This window comes from Genypterus blacodes, unplaced genomic scaffold (assembly GCF_046128005.1).
Source record: "Genypterus blacodes isolate CSIRO-AG114 ecotype Tasmania unplaced genomic scaffold, CSIRO-AGI_Gbla_v1 ptg000032l_1, whole genome shotgun sequence".
Taxonomy (NCBI): Eukaryota; Metazoa; Chordata; class Actinopteri; order Ophidiiformes; family Ophidiidae; genus Genypterus; species Genypterus blacodes.
The window spans coordinates 2,973,223-2,993,454 of record NW_027466845.1 but is presented as its reverse complement, the minus strand read 5'-3'; the positions used below and the strand labels follow the sequence as shown (position 1 = coordinate 2,993,454).

Sequence of the window (20,232 nt, the reverse complement as noted above, 5' to 3'; positions counted from 1 at the left end):
AGATAAGATAATACTGCAGCAAAGTGTATAGTGCATATAAATAAATAATAATAATAATAATAAATAAATAGAGGGCGTCAAACGAAGCATATATCCCCAAAAAGTATGTAAATTTTATAATTTTAATTTAAGTAATCTATCATTAAGGGAATGATCACATTTGGAGGAGACAAATCTGTGTAATTGTTTTTTTAAGCGAAATATTCCAAAAAGACTTTTATAGACCCTAAAATCCATTTAAACTCCATTTTCCTTCATACGCTTGTTCTGTTGGGGGCAGTCGCGCGCGCATCAGCTTCTTTCATCCGGCCCTCGTGACGCAAAAGAAGAAGAATACGAATTACGTCATTTCCGTAAACACACGGCGCGTGAAATGTTGAAGTCGTGCCCGGTGTTTGTGTTTAAGCCGCTTTTTCTCATTTTATCCTCGCTACTTCGTAAAGCTTTATGGTAAGTAAACAACAACAACGGTACTTATCTATGTTGTTAAGAAGCATTTATAATTTAACTAAAATAAAAACGGTGTTTGTCACGTTTTCACTGTATCTCGACAACTAAACACTGTTTGCTCTGTAAACTTGATATTTGGAAACGCTTACGATTTCGGTTGTTGTATAACGCAACAAAGTCACAAGAAAGCTCTCAGAATGAAGAATAAAAGTGAATTAAACGTGTGGGTAAAGTAATAATAGCTAATTAGTCGCGGTCGTCATTTACTGTGTGTGTGTGTAGTAATGGCGTGTGTTTCCTCCTGTAGATGTCTCGTGGTGCTTCCTCCTCTGCCTCCAAACCTGCTGTGAAGGATTCGGTGAAGAACAGTGGAGGAACTGAACCCAGCAAAGATGAGTCTGCAGACAGAGAGCGTGTCTTAAAGGAGGTGGGCTTCACCAGCTCCACCTTCATCGGCCCAGCCTTCCCTCCAAAGGCAGCCAAGGTCAAGTCCGACATTGACGACTCGCTGAGCCAGTTTTACAAAGAGCTGGAGAAGCTGGATGCAGTGGACGGTGCCAATGAAGGACCGAACAGTGCCGATAGGAGACCGGGCAGAACGTCCAGCAGCAGGGAGAACACTGGGGACACGAGAGCGGAGAGGAACCAGAGGCTGAGCAGATGTTATGAGATGGAAGGCAGCGGACAGAAAGAGACGTCCTGGCAACACTGGTATCAGAATGAGCCGTACCCCACTAGAAGACCCAGATCCAACCTGGACCTGATGTGTGACCGCGCTGCGCTCGCTCAGAACCAAAGGCATCACCCTCTGCCTTTTAACGGGCCGCCAAACCCAAGATTCCACAGACCGCCGTACATTCCTCCACCGCCTCCTTGTCCATTCCCGTACACGCCAGACCAGGGGGGGCCACACAGCTGGGGCGGTCGGGGTGCGCGGCCTCCATTCCAAGAGGAGCCACGTTTTGATCCAAACTGGATGTCTCACCCACCTAACAACGGTTCTTACCCCCCTAACGAAGGCTCTTACCCCACTAACGACGTCTCTTACTCCCGTAACGACATCTCCTACCCCCATAACAGAGGCTCTTACCCCCCTAACAGAGGCTCCTACCCCCCTAACGACGTCTCCTACCCCCCTAACAGAGGCTCTTACCCCCCTAATGAAGGCTCCTACCCCCCTCAGGGCTTTGACAGAGATCCTCCCCCCGACTATGGCAGGGAAAGGTGGGATGACAGGTATGAGGCGCCTCCACAGAACGCAAACGCGGGCCACTCGGGGGGTGAAAGAGGGGCGTGGCTTCAGCACAGTAAAGACTGTGACTGGCGACCGAGATCGGAGACGGGGAACGGCCCCTGGGAGCAACGGGACCAAAGTGGAGCCTACTCCCCCCTGGTGCTGATCCTGATGAGGGGGTTGCCGGGCTCGGGGAAATCAACACTGGCCAAGTAAGTGTCTGTGCTTTTATTGTGAAGTCTCAAAGTATCAAACCGTCCCTCTAAGCCTGATTTTGTCACCACAGGGAGCTGGTGTCCACCGGACCGAGCGGGTTGATACTGAGCGCAGACGACTACTTTGCTCACAGCGACAGCTACCACTACGACCCGGGCCTCATCGGAGAGGCTCACCAATGGAACCAGGACCGAGGTATTTGACTCCCTGAACGCCCAAAAGCTCCATGAACCCCATTTACACCTCATCACATCGCCACAAAGCAACTGGCCGTGTTAGATGAGGAGTTATGATCATGAGTCACCTCGTTTTTAATGTGTTTGTGTATGAAATGACCGTAACATCTTCTTCCCTGGGTGGATGAAGGTTTTTCTTTTCCTTTGCCAGCACTTCAACTCTTATTTTTGCATTTTTCAGCCAAAGAAGCGATGCATGACGGCCGTTCGCCTCTAATTATTGACAATACAAACATCGAGGCCTGGGAAATGAAGCCATACGTCCAAATGGTGAGTGTTGTCCTTTGCATTATGCAGCAGTTTCCTTACGTGAGAATCTTTCCTCTTGCACATCTGGATCCATATTAAAAACCTCTCGCCTCTCAGGCCCTGGAGAGAGGATACAGAGTGGACTTCAGAGAACCCGACACTAGCTGGAAGTTTGATCTCTTCGCGTTGGAGAGGTAAGAGCGACTCATTAAACGCCAAATCTCTCTTTTCAGAAGTCTCGTCTCGTAGGAGCTAAACCCGCTCTTGTGTCCTCCAGGAAGAACAAGCACGGCGTCCCTCAGGATAAGATCGGGCGCATGCTGGAACGCTTCTCCTTCCCCATCTCCGTGGACGTGGTCCTGAGGTCTCAGGAGCCGCGTCACGTGACGGCGAGGCCTCAGCCGGAGCAACGGCACATCAGGAGTCAAACACAAGAGTACCACTAGTTTCCTCAGTCAGTAATTAGCCTCGAAGAACAACACACTTTCTATTTTCCAGTTGAGCACAGTTGTGTGTATAATGTAAATTTATAGAAAAAAGTTCTATTTTTCTATAGTAATTTTAATTATTAAGATGTCCCGATTTCTTTTTTTAAAAGGACACAGAGCGGCAACGAACCAGGATTTACCTTTTGGTATTTAATTGATGTCAGTTGTCCATTTGCAGCGTATGTGTGTTCTGCACAATATGCAACAACGCGGAAAGCAAAACGTCACGTTGACCAGTTTGTTTCTACAAAGTTTAACATTCCATTTATAATGCCACACGGTTCATGTAGTAGTTTACCCTTGAGTCCAGCAGGGGGCGCCAGAACACAGTTTACATGCAGCCTCTTGCCCAGAAGGCTCCAGTCTGTTTGTCACTGTGATGTGTGCTGCTCTCATCCTCATGACTTTGCTCTCAGGCGTGTTGTTTGTCGTATCGCCGCACACACACACACGCGGCTGTGTTAACGGACAACATGTGAGTCTCGTCGTTATGATGAGTGCTGCCGACACAGCGCCGCACGGAGACTGTGTGCCTTTGTTTGGTCTCTAATGTGATCGACTGCTGTGCGCCCTAAATTGTTTTTGTGGTGATGGTGATCGTCAGAGGAGCCATGAAATTGGACTGCACTGCCTAACGGATTCTTCCAGAACGGCCAAATTGCCAACAAATCTATTACGGGTTTCTCACATTTTACTGTACTGAGCCCAGAGCAGATTAATACCTCAGTCAGGCTTTTATATGCACAGAGTTTCTGCACAGACACGTCGGCCAAACAGGGAAAGATCCACAACAAAGCCATAAATCTTTGCGTACGACTTCAGGAAAAGAAAGTATCCAAACCTTATGGGCATGAAAAGTCCTCATTCACAGTAACATCTCGTGTGTGTGTGTGTGTGTGTGTGTGTGTGTGTGTGTGTGTGTGTGTGTGTGTGTGTGTGTGTGTGTGTGTGTGTGTGTGTGTGTGTGTGTGTGTGTGTGTGTGTGTGTGTGTGTGTGTGTGTGTGTGTGTGTGTGTGTGTGTGTGTGTGTGTGTGTGTGTGTGTGTGTGTGTGTGTGTGTGTGTGTGAGAGAGAGAGAGAGAGAGAGAGAGTGTCTGTGCCTGAAAGCATTACTGCGTCTCACAGGAAATCACATCGTGTGTGTTCCTGTGTATTCCCCCCGGTGTTCATTAAAGCAGCACGGAGAGATGGTTTGGATGGCGTTCTGTTCCAGCCAATCACCAAAGCCCTGCGGAGGTGCGGATGGCCTGGCGTTTGCGTTTGTGTCGTCTCAGACTTCACATTAGAGAACCTGAAGCCGCCATCCAGTCTGATTGAGACGCTACGTGCTAAAACACTATACGGTCAATGTGAATGTACGTGAGTGTGTGTGCGTGTGTGTGTGTTAATGCTGCTGTGAACATTAAGAGCTTTGTGTGTGACAGATCTGGGTTCCTCCTCTGCTGCACTCCGTCCCTTCACAGTGTGCAGACTCCAGAAATAGCTCGGGGAACGTAGAGAAAAGTGGAATGAAGCAGCTTTTAACAACAAAAGAGCGTGCAGCAGGAGAGAGAGTGAGAGAGGCCGGTTTGGAGAAGCTGAGGCGTCTTGTTGCTGTTTTGGTGCTGCTGAGCGACAGTAATTGCACGTAGACAACACACACACACACAGGCTGCAGCAGCTGTGTGTTCACTCCTTCCATATTTTTTTTCGGGCCTTGATGCTGTTTGTGCAGAATAGGAGCCGAAGTTAAATAAACACTGACAGGAACATAACGAGCTCATCTAGTCAAGAACGAAACGGCTTCTCTTCTCTCGACTCTTAACACAAATCTACCAGGCAGCGTCGCACATCTCATCATCTCTTCATTTGGATTTCTGCCCTGAAATTCTCATCTCGATCCTCAGCACGGGCTCCTTCTGCGGAGGATTCATACTTTTTAATGGCTGCTCACCGGTGACATCGTATCCTTTTCCCTTTCTAACAACAGGATGTCACAAGCAGGAAATTTTTTTCCGTTTCGTCCCTGTCGGCTCACAAATACACGTTTCCTTGTACAAGCTGCATTTCTGGTTTTTGAGCTGCAGTTGTTTTCTTAAGCCAAATAAATAAATAACACAGACAAGGATTGAGTGTTTTCCTCCTCTAAAACATGACATCATACTGTTGTGTTTAAGTCCACTAATCTTCTATTGAATCAAATCCATTCATAAAGCATCTAACCTTTAATTGTGTGTATCTATCTATCTATCTCTGCTCTACATTCTTTCTCCAATCCTCCTGCAGCCCTGCTCGCTCTCTCTTATCTGCTGCTCGCTTAAATCTGCATATTTATAACAGAGGAGCTGTAATTAGAGCAGCCAGCTTCAGAGCTTTGGGTCCAGATGGGGTTTGGGTGACAGCGACGCTCTGAAAGTCCCGATTTCTGAAGAGCCGAGTGAAAGCCCGGTGTTTGTTCAGAACACACAGGCTGTACTCGCACACAGACAAGGAGCTCCAAGTATCCAGCATCCAGTCCACATCATTGAGGATCACATAAATGAAGGCCACTGCTATTTACTTTGGGCCTCTTCCTCTTCTTCTTCTTCTTCTCTCTCTGTATTTTCCACTTTGATAGAAATCCTGTGATGTTTTCTAGGTTGGACCCGGACTCGACCGGGCTCTGCATTCACAGCCTCTCTGCATCCGAGGAGTGTTTGTATTCCATAACTACATAAAATGCCAATCTGCAGGCTGAGGGCGCTGTGGTGACGGCCTGTCTGACTGCATTATGGGATAGATCAAGCAGAGAGACGGAACACAATCTGACGGTAATGGCTGTGATGTGGGAGGCTTTGCAGGTTTGCAAAGTCACCTTGAGGGAACCTGTGCACGGCTCTGTGGTCCACACTCTCAGACTTTTACCTCTTCCTCTTCTTCTCCTCAGGTGTGAATGTGAGTGAAAACAGGCTGGATTGGAGTGCGACGGCTGCAGGGAAAAGAGCAACATACGCTTGTGATGAAGATGCGGAGGACGGACGAGTGCTTTGTGTTCGCACAATGGCTGCATAATTAAGTCAGTGCCACTAACCACCTCAGAGACCTAAAGGGCAGACAAAACGCTGGCAGACAGGCGCGGAGGAGAGGCGAGGGGGATGAAATGCTAATGTGCACCAGCCTGAACACCATGCTCAGCAATGCCAAACACACGATTTCACACCGTTAACGTCCTCATTTAGAGCTTTCTCCGTCTCAGGTTTTGGCCGGATGGCTGGATGACAGCGGTGGAAGATGGGAGATGGCGTTTTGCTTGTCTGCTCCTCATGGATTCCTCCGTGTGGTGAAACAGTTAAAGAGCAGTGCGGCGCTCTGTTGATTGTAAAAAAAAAGACTGAATATGTTTATGAATTAACATTCAGGACGGACTGCAGCGCCCGTGACCCCTTGACCCCTCTTTGATAAGTGGGGATGTAGAATAGAAGGTTGCATAATAGTGCTGCAGTAAACCTACTAATGCTGGATCAGATCTGTGTGTGTGTGTGTGTGAATCCTTCAGGCTGCACTTGTTTTGTTTTTTGTCTTTTTTTACAGTGTAGGTGTGAAGGACGAGATATGACACAAAACTGAAAACAAAGAGTGTATTCTCATATGTGTGATAGGAGTGTCATTTCAAGTAAACACACTCTCACTCTCTCTCCCTCTCTCTCTCTCTGTCTCGCTGCACAGGTGCCAGGGCTTTGCTCACGTGTGTCTCAGTGGGATTAGTAATGATTCATGCAGGAGCTGTTTGGTGTAGACGTGACCTCTCGGGGTCACGCTCCACACGGTGGCGTCGCTCCCCAGGCTTTCTGGTGACATCAAGCGCTGAGGTCAGTCAGCATGGACTCACACTGAGTGAAGACACCAGTTAGGCCTCCATTAAGTCACATTAGTGTAAACGTGTCACCGGCCATTACACAGAATATATGTGATGTATGTAAGATGAATGTAAACATAAATCCCGCTGTGTTAGAGCTCATAAATCCGTCCAGCTGTCTCTGTTTCTCTGCTCTATAGATCTTTGGCACTTCACGTTGTTTATTATGGTGGTCACGTGAAGCTGGTAGCCAATGACAACGGCGCTCTGCGGGTGCACAGCGTGTCCTTTTACACACCAAACAACCAATTAGATGCAGCAAGCTCACCAGAATAAGACCAGACCACAGGCAGCACGGTTTACAAAATAAAAGCGCTAAATGTATGTTTCATTTTGACAAAAAATTCGCGAAATTATTCTCTACATTACGGTGGCCGAGAACCGCCACCGCTGCAAATAAAAGAAGCGCTGCAAAAATAAAAAAGCTGGTGTGCAAAAATAAAAAGCTGGTGCAAAAATAAAAAAGGCGATGCAAATAAAAGAAAGTCTGCAAAAAAGAAACGCTACTGCAAATAAAAGAAAGTCTGCAAAAATAAAAAAGTCGGTGCAAAAATAAAAACGGTGATGCAAATAAAAAAGCCACAACGGAAGTGGGTTACCGGGGACTGTTTTTGCCGATGCACCTGTGTGAGTAGAAGACGACGCCGACGCACCTGTGTGAGGAGAAGAAGACGGCGACGACGACGAGAAGAAACTACGAATAGGAAAACGAACTAGAAAGTAAGTGAACATGATAGTGTTTAATGTCGCTACGTGTACTTTTTAATGTGTTATTTGGTTAGGCCAGGTAACCCCAGGTTTGAAGTTGAACTGGAGAATGCCGGTGTATTGTTAGCTTCGGCTAACACGGGGAGACCACTAACGAGAGTGGAAGCAACTGACGGCTACAGCTTATTACTATCGTTGTTGTTGTTGCTTGTATCATTAATAGTCATGCTAACAATAATCTAAGGCGTGGGTAACAATAGTTATTTGGATGAATGTGAAGTTTAAGCTGTGTGAGGTGGCCAGGGACTTTTGTGAAAATACCATGACCATAATGTCAGATTGAGGTATTGAACTGACGGCTAAAATGTTCATGCAATTTAAGTCCAAAGCAACCTAATGATACTTGTTTTTTTTGTTTGTTTTTTGCAGATCATAATGAATTGTCCTTTTTGTGGACACCAGCAGCCTCCGAAACTACTTTGTCGGATTCAGAGGTGATCATCATGAGTCCAAGCTCTGCAGAATTCAGTGCAGCTGATACATTGGTGAGTGCCACATTTGTTGTGTCTTACATTGATTATATTGTAAGTTCTGTCTGAAAATGAAAATGTTTCTAGATTTTACATAGAAGCCATGTTTCTGATGAAACGTGCCAAAATAGCATTTTAAATTACAGTAAATGTTGCAGTGTCCTGGCCTACACATATTTTACAAACTTCAATATTTATGTTCAAATTTGTTCAGCTCTAGTTCTGTCAATCAAATTTGAAGTGCTCACTGATATATTGTTTTTTACTTCCAGATATGGGAACCTGCAGATGGAGAGTCAAGCACTGATTCAGCAGCTCTGGTAATTGTAGCTCCGAAACATAGTCTATCGTTCACACTTAGCCTTGTCTGAAAATATTGTCACACAATCAAGGCTTAAACTACTTAAAAGAATGTGTCACGCTCTGACCTAGAGATCCATGTTTGTGTACATTATATTAAACATTTCATTTTTAGACTGTTGTCAAGACCGCACATTTTTATTGTATTTGATATCAGGAATGTGCTTGCAGCTTCAGCTTGTTTCTTTAAATAAAAAATAAATAAAAAAACTACAGACTGTTCTTTTTTTTTTTTTTTAAGATTTTTTCAGGCATAGACAACTTTATTACAGACATTTGTACGTTGCTTTGGACAAAAGCCTCTGCCAAATGACAGGGGAGAGAAGAAAATGACAGCAGCAATATACAGCAGCAGCAAATACAACACATAAAAAGAAGTTTGTTTTGGTGTTGTCACAACACAAATATGTCCCTAAAATTTTTACAGACCAGCCATGTTTTTCAGGGTGATGTAGTTCTCTACAGCTGATTCCCACTGCAAAGGAGCTCTTACACCACTCTGTCGTTGCAGTTCTCCAAAAAGAGTTTCATGCTCATCCCCAGCAGGAGTTGCTGGCACTGGCATGATGCTGGTGATGTGGTTCAGGGTTTGGGCAGATGCTGGGAAACCACAATTGCTAGGAGCAAGTACAGGAAAGTGTTCACACTGAGCAACACATCAATTAAGTTTCACTTTCATGGTCATTACAATTATCTCCAGAGTTTCTTACAGGACAAGGATGCAGAGACCCAAAGACAAGCAATGATCTTAGGTTAAACTAAGTATCAAATATTAGAGAAAGCATTGCACATGAGGGAAAACTTTATTGTGAATCTTAAATTTTATAATCAAAATGTTACAAAATATTTTCAAGTGCAGTTAAGTACCCACATTTTAGAGCACCACATTATTTCAGTTTTTACGTAATTAATAATAAATAAGGTGACTCCAGGAGGTGAACTTTGTGTTTGCAGGGCTGCCATTGAAGAGATGCCTCTCCCTCAAGTCACTGAACAGATCCATCCAAAATTGGCTCCTAGATAGAAAACACAAATTCATCCAGGTCATCGTTCTTCAAGAGGTTTAGATTAATGTACAAGTCCACTTACTACTGACTCATGCCTTTTGGAGATTTCACTACAATATACCCTTTCCTTTAAAAAGCACAGCAATATACATTAAACTGAGAAATAATATAAATGCATACAGCAAATACAATAATCCAGGGTCAAGTAAAACATAAATGAATTAAAAGTGACAGAAACCTTTGTTTCCGGAACCAGCTTTCAATCCGCTGGTTGGATGTTGAAGTGCCATACATGTGGCTTTAAGCTCCTGCAAACTCGTCTGCATGCTCTGATCTCATGGTACATTGAATGGCGGCCATTATTCCATTTTCAGTGCCGCAATCTGTGCGGAGCCGCTTTGGAAAAACTCCATGCTCAACTACACAGTTGATGTAGTTTTGAGCAATTACTGAAGGGTCGTTGTTCGTCTTTCCACAATTCAGCCACATAATTTTTCTGGAGAAGCCATCAATGCAGCCACTTATGCCAATTCCAAAAGGTTTTAATTTATTATACCCATCAACGTGCCAGGTTTCGTTTGGTCCCATTGAATGATATGCCCTTCGAACAAATCTACGTCTGCAGCGATTCTCTGTTCCACATGGATCCAGCTCTGCCATTAGGTGCATCGTCTTGTCTGACGACAAGAGAGTGTTTCCGTTTCAGAATCTGCAACATCGCTCTATACCCTAAAAGCTGGCCTGATCCCTTTAGCTCCTCGGAAATAGCTGCCTGCACAGTAGCAATTGGAGTGTAGTTGATCCTTCTGGTCAGGCTTGCATGTTTTAGTCTTTTTTGTAGATTGCGAAAACTGACTGATGTGTTGTGTTTGGTTTTCAGTAAGTCCACTATTATTTCATAACTATGGCCCTCTGTGAAATATTTTTGGATAAGTTCATCCACTGGAGTACTAGCTTCAGGACCTGAGGGGTAGGACGGAGGACACTATATTAGAGGCTAAATGATGAACTGCATAATGAACATTTTCAATTTTTACAGAGGTGAATAAATGAGATTGTTAAGATTATCATGTGTGGGTGACATGGTAGTTAGTGATTAGTTATTGAGGAATCAAGCTATTCAATGCACTCGTTAAAGTTAATTAATTGAAAATGTCTTTATATAAAAGTAGCATAGTGCAAAACACTCAAAATTGTTGCATAGGATTTTTTTACAGGGATCAGTAGCCTACTAGACTAAGAAACTTTCTTAATTTTTCATGTCTTCAAATTCATTGTATTCCACATGCCTCTGTTATGGATTTCACCATATGAAGTGGTATATTCATGACTAACAGACAGTATATTCTCTGAAAAAGCATAGCAATCCATCATGTTTAAGAACCTCATTAACTGTCAGAAAGAAATGTACCTTCATCTTGAAGACTCCTTAGGAACCTGACATTTCTACAGCATGAGCCACAATATACCAGGACGGATGGAAGGTTCACCCCACAGAATGGACAAAACATGACCTGGTAAATGACAAAGCAAAAACAGTCAAGTTTAGGATTCAATCTGACATTATGGTCATGGTTCTTTCTCAAAGGTCCCTGGCCACCCCACACAGCTTAAACTTCACATTCATCCACATAACTTCTGTTACCCACGCCTTAGATTATTGTTAGCATGATTATTAATGATACAAACAACAACAACGACAGTAATAAGCTGTCTTCACTGTAGATAGTCACCACAAAACGAGCTCACTCACAGAGTCACAGTCAGATGTTGGTCCAGAAAGTGTGTCTCCAATGCTGCTGAAGCTGTTTGAATCTGAAGCTACTTAAATAAATGAGTGTGATGGCATCACGCTAACAAAACGATGTCATCCAATAACTCAAACTCCAGCTATGATGTCAAACTGACATCTGGTTAGTGGTCTCCCCGTGTTAGCCGAAGCTAACAATACACCGGCATTCTCCAGTTCACCTTCAAACCTGGGGTTACCTGGCCTAACCAAATAACACATTAAAAAGTACACGTAGCGACATTAAACACTATCATGTTCACTTACTTTCTAGTTCGTTTTCCTACTCGTAGTTTCTTCTCGTCGTCGTCGTCGTCGTCTTCTTCTCCTCACACAGGTGCGTCGGCGTCGTCTTCTACTCACACAGGTGCATCGGCAAAAACAGTCCCCGGTAACCCTCTTCCGTTGTGGCTTTTTTATTTGCATCACCGTTTTTATTTTTGCACCGACTTTTTTATTTTTGCAGACTTTCTTTTATTTGCAGTAGCGTTTCTTTTTTGCAGACTTTCTTTTATTTGCATCGCCTTTTTTATTTTTGCACCAGCTTTTTATTTTTGCAGCGCTTCTTTTATTTGCAGCGGTGGCGGTTCTCGGCCACCGTACTACATGACAACACCACCCAGTCCTCCAACTCGTCTTTTTCTCGCTATTCATTAAATGTGCTGTGTATTCTCCTTAATAAGGTCGATTGGCTTAATTTATTTACTATGACTGATTCTGATCCTTCATTATTGTTTTGAGAGGTGCCATATTAAGTAATTAATGATAATCACGTTGACTGTTGTTGTTGTTGACTGATCTCACCACGGCTGTTTCTATATAAATTAAGATTAATTTATGATTTCATAAATGGATTAAGAAAGACAAGCTCGCTATTTTTCCATGTGACTTGTTAATGTCACTCGGATAAAGTCGGAGTATTTCAGGATTAACGCGAACGTCACAGAGCCAAAGGAAGGAACAACACATTATTTGAAGTAAGGCTACGTTTCTACTAAGTATTTATTTATTTTTACTTGTAATGAAGTCGCGATGCATCGTCTTCTCCAGGGCTTTAATTTTGAAACCCGTCACCGGAAGCTGTGCGGACACGGTGTCGCTCTTGATCCTTCATCATGCCGCGGGTCGGTCCGGCGTTCAGAACGCGGCTGGCGGACACACGCAGCGGGTCACAAGCTCGCCGCGCCTCAGTGCATCAGCCGTCTGTACCATGTCGCTGCTGCTCACGGGCTCTGAGTCGCCGCGTCGAGCTCTCGGTTCTGACCCTCATGTGCCGATCGATTAATTAGATCGATCGATCGAGAGCAGAGAGAAAGAGAGAGACACACAGAGGCAGAGAGGGAGAGAGGCAACTTTACCTCCGGCGACCTGAGAGAGGATCGAGGCGGAGCATCGCACATCGGGACGGTAAGAGGATCTGTGTGTTGTGTGGATGAAGTGTGTGTGTGCAGGAGAGGCTGAGCAAACATGAGCACTGTTCGGGTCCTGCAGCACACCGAACCGAACCCATCCCGGTGAAGGTCCTTAAAACCCGCTGCATTATCTATGTGTGTGTGTGTGTGTGTGTGTGTGTGTGTGTGTGTGGTTTATAACCCAAACGGCGCTGAAACTTTGATGGGACCTGAAAGTGAAGCACAGTTTATAATTTAAACCTGCACGTTCAGTCTTCATTAAGCTTTACTTTAGGATTTATTTTATTTTGAAAACATTTGCATTGAGTGTGTGGCTTCATGCTGCACGTTCTGCTTATTCAAGGTGTGTGTGTGTGTGTGTGTGTGTGGTGACGTGAATTCAAGTTTATTTGTACAGTCTCAGATGAACAGAGATGGCACAGGCCAATGCACACACACACACAGACACACACACACACACAGACAGACAGACAGACAGACAGACAGAGGGACACAACAAGTGCTTCTCTATCAAGGTCAAAGCAAAACAAGCCATAAACCTTGAACATGCCAGGGGGGTGGAGGAAGGAGGTAAGGAAGGAAGGAAGGAAAGGAAGCCTGGTAGAGTGAGTCCACAGAGTGATTCCTCTTCCTCTGGGATGAGCAGGTGAGCAATCAGAGCTGCAGGTGGGAAGAGAAACTGATTACAAAGAGACAGATGAGGTGTCGGGTCCTTTCAACCTGCAGCTCTCTCTGCTCCATTATCCTGTCTGTGTCCTGGGGTCAGGAGGGGGTTAATACACACACACTTATAGATACATACGTCCAGTAAGAGGTTCCAAAATCGTGTGTGTGTGTGTGTGTGTGTGTGTGTGTGTGTGTGTGTCATGGTTGCGTTTCCAGTTACTTACATACTTTGCTGTATTTATGCCAAATACACACACACACGCACACGTTTGTTTATCCAGATCTACATATTCTGCAGCATATTTGCATTATCTCCCATCTTGGTGTGTGTGAGGCGTCTGAGCTGAGCCGCCTGCCTCTGGCCTCATGTGGTTGTTGGGTTGAGGCCCTGCTGTCAGGTCTGACCAGTAAACCTGTTCTGTGGTGAGCAGGCAGCTGTTAGGAGCCTCTTCATTACAAACACCACTAATCTGCTCAGAGGGCTGACCTGTGGGTTCACACACACACACTCACATATACACACACACAGGCAGAACACGGACTCCTAACCTAAGATCAAAGCTGTGCACCTGCAGCAGAGACAGAATGAACCAACATCCTTTTCTAAACCATCCAACCCGGGCACAATCTCAGCTCCTTAGACTCTTCTGATGTAATTGTTCTTCTCCGTTGACGGTGAGATGGATGAGAAGCTCACGGGCCTCGATCCCCCAGCTGACGGATTATATAATGCTGGCAGATAACGACCACAGTTTATTGAGGAGAGAGAGAGAGAGAGAGAGAGAGAGAGAGAGAGAGAGAGAGAGAGAGAGAGAGAGAGAGAGAGAGAGAGAGAGAGAGAGAGAGAGAGAGAGAGAGAGAGAGAGAGAGAGAGAGAGAGAGAGAGAGAGAGAGAGAGAGAGAGAGAGAGAGAGAGAGAGAGAGAGAGAGAGAGAGAGAGAGAGAGAGAGAGAGAGAGACGCGCACACACGCACACGCTCCAGCACATCTGAGACACACTGAGACAGCAGTGAAGGAGGCTGTGTGTCTCTGTGTGTTACGTAAGGGGGGGGGGATGTTTGTCTTCCACTCGGCCTGGGATGGAACCGACGGTGGCGCTCCAGAAATAGGCTCCATTATGTAGCGCCGGAGGAACACATGATGGGGATTTGATGACATCAGATTACAGGGATTCACATTTTCACACTTGAACAGCTTTAGTGCTTAATGTGATGTGTGTGTGTGTGTGTGTGTGTGTGTGTGTGTGTGTGTGTGTGTGTGTGTGTGTGTGTGTGTGTTCAGATTGAAGGTGGGCTTGTGTGAGAGGTGGCGGCGCCGGTGGGTTCTGATGGCTCCCCCTCTGGTTAACCTCATCAGGCAGAGTGCTGTGTGAGGCATTACCGGCTTCATTACGCCGCTCCGGGTTTGTTATTGTTAATTTCTTCACACACTCCGTTGAAAAAACAAAAATAGACCGCTACCGAGGCTCTGCTTTGTTAAAAGAGTCTTTCAAGTCTTCTTCATAACTCAATTCTCGGAAACACGCTCGTCCCATTCAGGCTCAAGGTCGCTGCAGCAGCCAATCGCAGCAATCACAGGGTTAATAATCTATAATATACAGAAGAAGTCACATGTAACCTCACGTTCTTAGACAGATGAACAGGAAAGGCAACGTTGTATTGAGCGCAGCTGCCGGTGTATGATCCAACATTGTGTTTCCGTTCGGTGTATTGATCTCTCAGCGTATGACAGCCGGTGTTATACGACGCCCTGCTGCAAGGAGGGCCGGCGTGTCGACGCTCTGCATCCATCACGCCTGATTTAAACCATCACGCGGTGGCTGAATCACACGGAGGAGACAAATCATCCTCGCATTTTGCAACACCTGCTGGAAGTTTGAAGGACGCGGCTGCTCCCCCTGAACACGGCCATTTCAGAGCAAATAGAGCCAACCTTACATTTAAGAGGCCGTTTACAACCTTCTAACCTCTCATTATGCATTAATTCGGATTTGATTTGAGTTTGATTCCCCTGTATCTTCATTTTAAAGAACATTTTGTACAGATTGCAGGTCAACATCTAATAGAGCTCTGCAGCTTTGTGGCGTAGGTGAGAGGTTCTTTCAGCCCGTCGAGCACGAAATGGATCATTCCGGAAGACTATGTGCTTTTGAAAGACGCCACACTGAGCGCTCAACAACAGTGACATTTACAAGAGTGTTTCTGCATAAAAAAGGTGGATATTCTGGCTCAGAATGCCTCTGACTTTATATGATGTTAAAGCTAAAAGGAGGCGAGCCGTGGCAGCAGCAGCATCAGGAGCATCAGGAGCTCTGTAGCAGCTGTGGGCTGAATCCTAATAAAGTGAGACGACTGCAGCAGCAACCAGACAGAACATAAACAACTCAATCACTCCAAATGATCCCATGATTTCCTTTTTGCCCTGAAGTTAAACAAAAATGCATCTGTGTGTGTTCTGTATGAGCGCTTGGCCCCGAGTCATCTTAAAGCTTCACCTCCCCCGCCTCCCCCCTCCTTTCTCTGACTTAATTATAATAGTATAATAAATTCCTGTGAAGTAATTTCCCAGTAGTCCGGCAGTGGAACGAGGTGACGGAGCTCCGGTGAAGCTCGTGGTGAAAGAACGTTTTAATCAACGACTGAAGGATGGAGAAAGTAATCTGACAATAATGGAAACTGGAACTGAAGTGGCGTTAACCTGTCCAGTGCTGGGGATGATGGAGGAGGAGGAGGATCTGATTGGACGGGTGTGTGTGTGTGAGGGCGGGGGCGATGATAAAAGGTGATGATGATGATGAAATGTGATTTGTTTGCTTCCATAGTTTCCATAATCTTTGTTTGTTCTCAAGACGGCTTTTATCTGATGCTAATTTAAAAGATGAATTTAAACCAGGGAACCAAATTTAGATGTGAAAATTGAGTCTCATGTCGCTCATGTCGGCGCTGGTGTGAACATCTGGACCAGCTGACGTCAGACTAATTAGTTAGATTCTGAACTTTAACATGATGGAAGTTGTTAGGTTTGCATCTTGTCACCCACAAAGTTGATGAATGTGTTTGCTTCTTTGCCTCGTGTGTGTGTGTGTGTGTGTGTGTGTGTGTGTGTGTGCGTGTGCTACTTTGTGAGACGGAGACACTTCCTTCCTTCCTTCCTTCCTTCCCTTGCTCCGGTTTCACTCAGCCACAGTAGATTGATGATAAATTACAGGTGTTGCCTTGAATTGGACGTCCTTCACATTTGTCCGGGAGAGCTGCAGGGAGGAAGAGGCTCACTGAGGCCAAGCTGATTGATTCTGCCTGACAGACGTTTTGAGTGCCTCCGCACATTAAGAGGCCATTACCCGCTGACCTTGTTCGACCTCTAGCCTGCATGTTGACACTGCTGTTTCAAATCCCTCTCTTTACCTTCCTGGTGGACTGTAGCTTGATAGCCTGATGATTGAGGATGTAAGCAGTCTGCGTCCTGTCCTCTCCTCTGCAGGCCCGATGCTCTGAGGTCCCTGTATGAGGCGGCGCGGATGAGCGCCATGGAGGAGGCTGCCAGCCGGCTGGAGAGAGACCATGTACACAGCGTCTACGACAAGATCGCCCCGTACTTCAATGACAGCCGCTACAAAGCCTGGCCCAAGGTCCGGCAGTTCCTCCTGGACCTGCCGCAGGGCAGCATCGTCGCCGATGTGGGTATGTGACTCCAAAACCTCAAAGTCTCCATCTGCTCCTGCATCTGTACATAGTTTGTCATCACTCACTCACTCACTCACTCACTCACTCACTCACTCACTCACTCTCACTCACACATACTCTCACTCACTCAATTCACTCTCACTCACTTTCGCTCTCACTCACTCACTCTCAGTCTCTCGCTCACTCAATTCACTCACACACACTCTCACTCTCTCACTCACTCAATTCACTCACACTCTCACTCACACTCAATTCACTCACTCACACACTCTCTCACTCACTCACTAAATTCTCTCTCTCTCTCTCTCTCTCTCTCTCTCTCTCTCTTTCTCTCCCTCTCTCTCTCTCAGGCTGTGGCAATGGCAAATATCTCAACATCAACCAGGAGGTGTTCAAGCTGGGGTGCGATGTTTGCCGCCCCCTGGTGGACGCCGCCTGGAGCCAAGGACACGAGGTCCAGATGTGCGACGGGCTGTATTTGCCTTACAGAGACGGTTGCTTTGACGCTGTGCTCTCCATCGCAGGTACCGCCGCCGCCTCCGCTCAGCTGCCGTTCATTCCCTTCATTCAGCCGCCGGCTCGGTTGACGTAGCTGCCGTTCGCCTCGGCCGTGAATTGATAGAACAATAACGATAAACATCAGTTCATCACGAGCGCATGTTGCCTTGCCGACAGCGGTCACAGTTTAGAGAGTGCAATTAGGAGAACAAAGATGGCAGCAGACGCCCACATTATTAATTTATCCTGCGTTCCATCCAGCGTACGTGATTTGGCTGAGAAATAAACGATAAGTGCTGAAAGTGACAACACAGTAACTTTCCTCTAAGTGCATCCTGTCGCCTCTCACTCTCTCTAATTCATATTCTTTTGTAGTCATCCATCATCTGTCCACCAAAGAGCGTCGTATACGAGCAATAAAGGAGATGGCCCGCACTCTGCGTGTGGGCGGCTGCATCATGATCTACGTGTGGGCCATGGAGCAGAAGCGCCGCAAGTTTGAGAAGCAAGACATCTTCGTCCCCTGGAACCCCAACCCCCGCTCAACCGGGGACCGGGCCAAGCCCAGACGCAGGGGCGCCGCACAGAGCGCGAGCGAAGCCACGGACGACACCGACAAGCACAGGAAGGTTAGAAGCACATCGTCTGTGGCGGACGAGGAGGACGCCCCCTGCGGCGCCACACAGCAGCGGAGGACGCAGAGACTTTGGTTCTTCTCCAGGTCTTTGGATTCCGTGTTCGACTTTGGGAGCTTGGCGATCTCCCGGTCGTTCTCCAGAGACTTTAGCACTTTATCCTCGCCGGCGGGAGAGAGCGCGGGAACCAAGCCGTGCCCGCGTGGGAGAGGGCGGGGCCTCATCAAGCAGGTCTCCAGCTTCTTCTCGCCGTCGTCCACCATCGACTCGGAGGAGGACGTCTTCGCCTCGGTCACCGACCTGCACAAGGAGCAAAAAGACGCTGGGGGCGACGCCAGCGACAGCACAGTAAGCCCGAGCGTCTCCGTGTCCCTGGCCCAGGAGTGCGGCTCCCTGGCCCTGCCCGACCTCCTCCATCACCAGAGGGAACGCCCTGCGCCGCCCGGAGACGAGGAGAGCGACGGCGGGCCTCGGGAAAAAAAGGGCGAGCTGCAGGAGCGCACACAGGGGAGCGAGGGTCAGGCGGAGGGAGCCTGTCTGAGGTACTACCATGTGTTCCGGGAGGGTGAGCTGGCGGAGCTGATAGAGAATAACGTCGAGGAGCTGCATGTCAAACACGCCTACTTCGATCACGCCAACTGGTGCGTGGTGGCTGAGAAAATTCAGGTTTGGAAGATATGATTGGAGTTTTTTAGTTTTGAACAGTTTTGTTTTTATTAGCGTCGTGCCTGCCTCACGTTTTAGCACTGAGTGACTCCAACACAAGCATACAGACGACATCATGGTCGCTTCAGACGTCTGTCCACGTCCAGTATTTAACACTTTAGAGTTTAGATGCAGTATTTATTACAGCAGCAGTAGAGGAGGATAAACTGTGTATTTATCCCATTTCAGTATAAAGAAACACAAGCAGTATCCAGATGTTCAGTGTGTGTGTGTGTGTGTGTGTCATCAATGTCAACCAAACTCAAACAGCGCTGCTAATGATTTTAACTCTAAATAACTTTTAGACTTTCACTCTTCCAGCTGCCCTTAAAATGGACCGAATCATCTGGACTTCTTTTTTTAAATCTTTTTATTTTACTACTGCGTGTTCCTTGAGGACGGCCACGTTGAGTTTTTAAATACATTTGATATCTAAACTGTTGTATTCCATCCTAAAGTGATATTCCTTCGATATTCCTTCGTTGCATCTGCAACTCCCACTGTTCCATTCCAACCCGTGTAAATGCTGCCACCTGCTGGACTGGAAAAATCCTACATGGCCCAGAACATTCTACATCAAAAACTACAACAGAAAACTGAGAGATTATCACTTTAATGTTGTTCTAAAAGCTCAAAATTGTACAGAATATCTACCAAAACACTTGTGCAGTTTGGTGGTTGTTTTACTCGCCGGGTGTTTTAACAGGAAGTGTCGACTTTGACCTCGACCCTGGTGAACGTGGCGTGTTGTTGTAAAGCCCATGATGAGTTCAAACACCGGTACATCTCTGCACCTCGACTGCCTCATATACTGTGAATAAAACGTTGCACTGTCTCACAAGTCTGTTGCTGCTCGATGTCGGCGACTGAAACTTGAAAGAAAACGTTCCGTCTGTCCTCGCCGTGCCAAGGAAGGTGGCTAATGTTGTTACCATGTGTGGACCAACTGTGTTTGATCTGAAGTCTGCTACCTTGTTGTCTTACATCAACGGATTTTAATGTTTGTGTTTTTCATTAAATTATTTTTGTTCATGATGGTTTGTTGTTTTGTATTTACTCTTATTATTATTATTATTATTATTATTGGGTTAGACAGCAACACATGATTAATATGTAAAGAGCCACTGCCGTCAAAATCATTGTTTGGAATGTACAGAAGTAAATTATTGTATTTGAGGTCAGTGATGTCATTACATTACATTACATTACGATCATTTGGCAGACGCTTTTATCCAAAGCGACTTACATTACATTACCACCCTTCGCAGAGGGGGTCATCGCAAGTGAAGCCCCGCCCCCCTGATTGCCTCTAATTAGACTCACTTTCCAGAGCAAACTTGAAGGGAAAGTCAAGTCTGCACACAGGGGAATTATATTCCCACTATAAAGGAACAAAAGGATGATTGGGTGTAAAAGAAAATGGAAATAAAGCCATAAAGTGCCTCCATAGATCGGCCCTGAAGGAGGAGAGGACGGATGGAGATCAGGCTCA

General features: G+C 46.1%; 2 protein-coding genes and 2 long non-coding RNA genes across 5 annotated transcripts; 3 read left to right on the top strand and 1 right to left on the bottom strand.

Annotated features, from left to right (window-relative positions):
• The first annotated feature begins 361 nt into the window (after positions 1-361).
• n4bp2l2 (NEDD4 binding protein 2-like 2) lies at positions 362-6,232 on the top strand. Its single transcript, XM_076146218.1, has 6 exons — positions 362-450; positions 758-1,896; positions 1,971-2,095; positions 2,318-2,406; positions 2,503-2,579; positions 2,663-6,232. The coding sequence occupies exons 1-6, from the start codon at positions 448-450 to the stop codon at positions 2,829-2,831; spliced, it is 1,602 nt and encodes a 533-aa protein (XP_076002333.1). The 5' UTR covers positions 362-447; the 3' UTR covers positions 2,832-6,232.
• A 1,045-nt stretch (positions 6,233-7,277) lies between these two features.
• LOC142995030 (uncharacterized) lies at positions 7,278-8,395 on the top strand. Its single transcript, XR_012961479.1, has 3 exons — positions 7,278-7,467; positions 7,885-8,000; positions 8,258-8,395. It is a non-coding gene; the product is annotated as an uncharacterized LOC142995030 (long non-coding RNA).
• LOC142995029 (uncharacterized) lies at positions 7,859-11,525 on the bottom strand. Of its 2 annotated transcripts, XR_012961478.1 has the most exons (4): positions 11,409-11,525; positions 10,764-10,866; positions 9,217-9,361; positions 7,859-8,962 (listed from the first exon to the last, which is right to left on the bottom strand). It is a non-coding gene; the product is annotated as an uncharacterized LOC142995029 (long non-coding RNA). The 2 variants fall into 2 exon arrangements; XR_012961477.1 differs by lacking the exon at positions 7,859-8,962 and having other exon boundaries at positions 9,130-9,361; positions 11,409-11,524.
• Positions 11,526-12,285: 760 nt separating this feature from the next.
• trmt9b (tRNA methyltransferase 9B) lies at positions 12,286-19,727 on the top strand. The gene is made up of 4 exons (XM_076146388.1): positions 12,286-12,548; positions 16,700-16,899; positions 17,253-17,426; positions 17,776-19,727. The coding sequence occupies exons 2-4, from the start codon at positions 16,737-16,739 to the stop codon at positions 18,714-18,716; spliced, it is 1,278 nt and encodes a 425-aa protein (XP_076002503.1). The 5' UTR covers positions 12,286-12,548; positions 16,700-16,736; the 3' UTR covers positions 18,717-19,727.
• Positions 19,728-20,232: the final 505 nt, after the last annotated feature.

Excerpts from the sequence above, each read along its gene's own strand:
- n4bp2l2 (XM_076146218.1), top strand. Across the intron at positions 2,096-2,317 it reads CCAATGGAACCAGGACCGAG|CCAAAGAAGCGATGCATGAC; the intron begins GTATTTGACTCC and ends TGCATTTTTCAG. Across the intron at positions 2,407-2,502 it reads TGAAGCCATACGTCCAAATG|GCCCTGGAGAGAGGATACAG; the intron begins GTGAGTGTTGTC and ends CTCGCCTCTCAG.
- trmt9b (XM_076146388.1), top strand. The coding sequence starts at position 16,737 with ATGAGCGCCATGGAGGAGGCTGCCAGCCGGCTGGAGAGAGACCATGTA. Across the intron at positions 16,900-17,252 it reads CAGCATCGTCGCCGATGTGG|GCTGTGGCAATGGCAAATAT; the intron begins GTATGTGACTCC and ends TCTCTCTCTCAG. Across the intron at positions 17,427-17,775 it reads CGCTGTGCTCTCCATCGCAG|TCATCCATCATCTGTCCACC; the intron begins GTACCGCCGCCG and ends ATTCTTTTGTAG.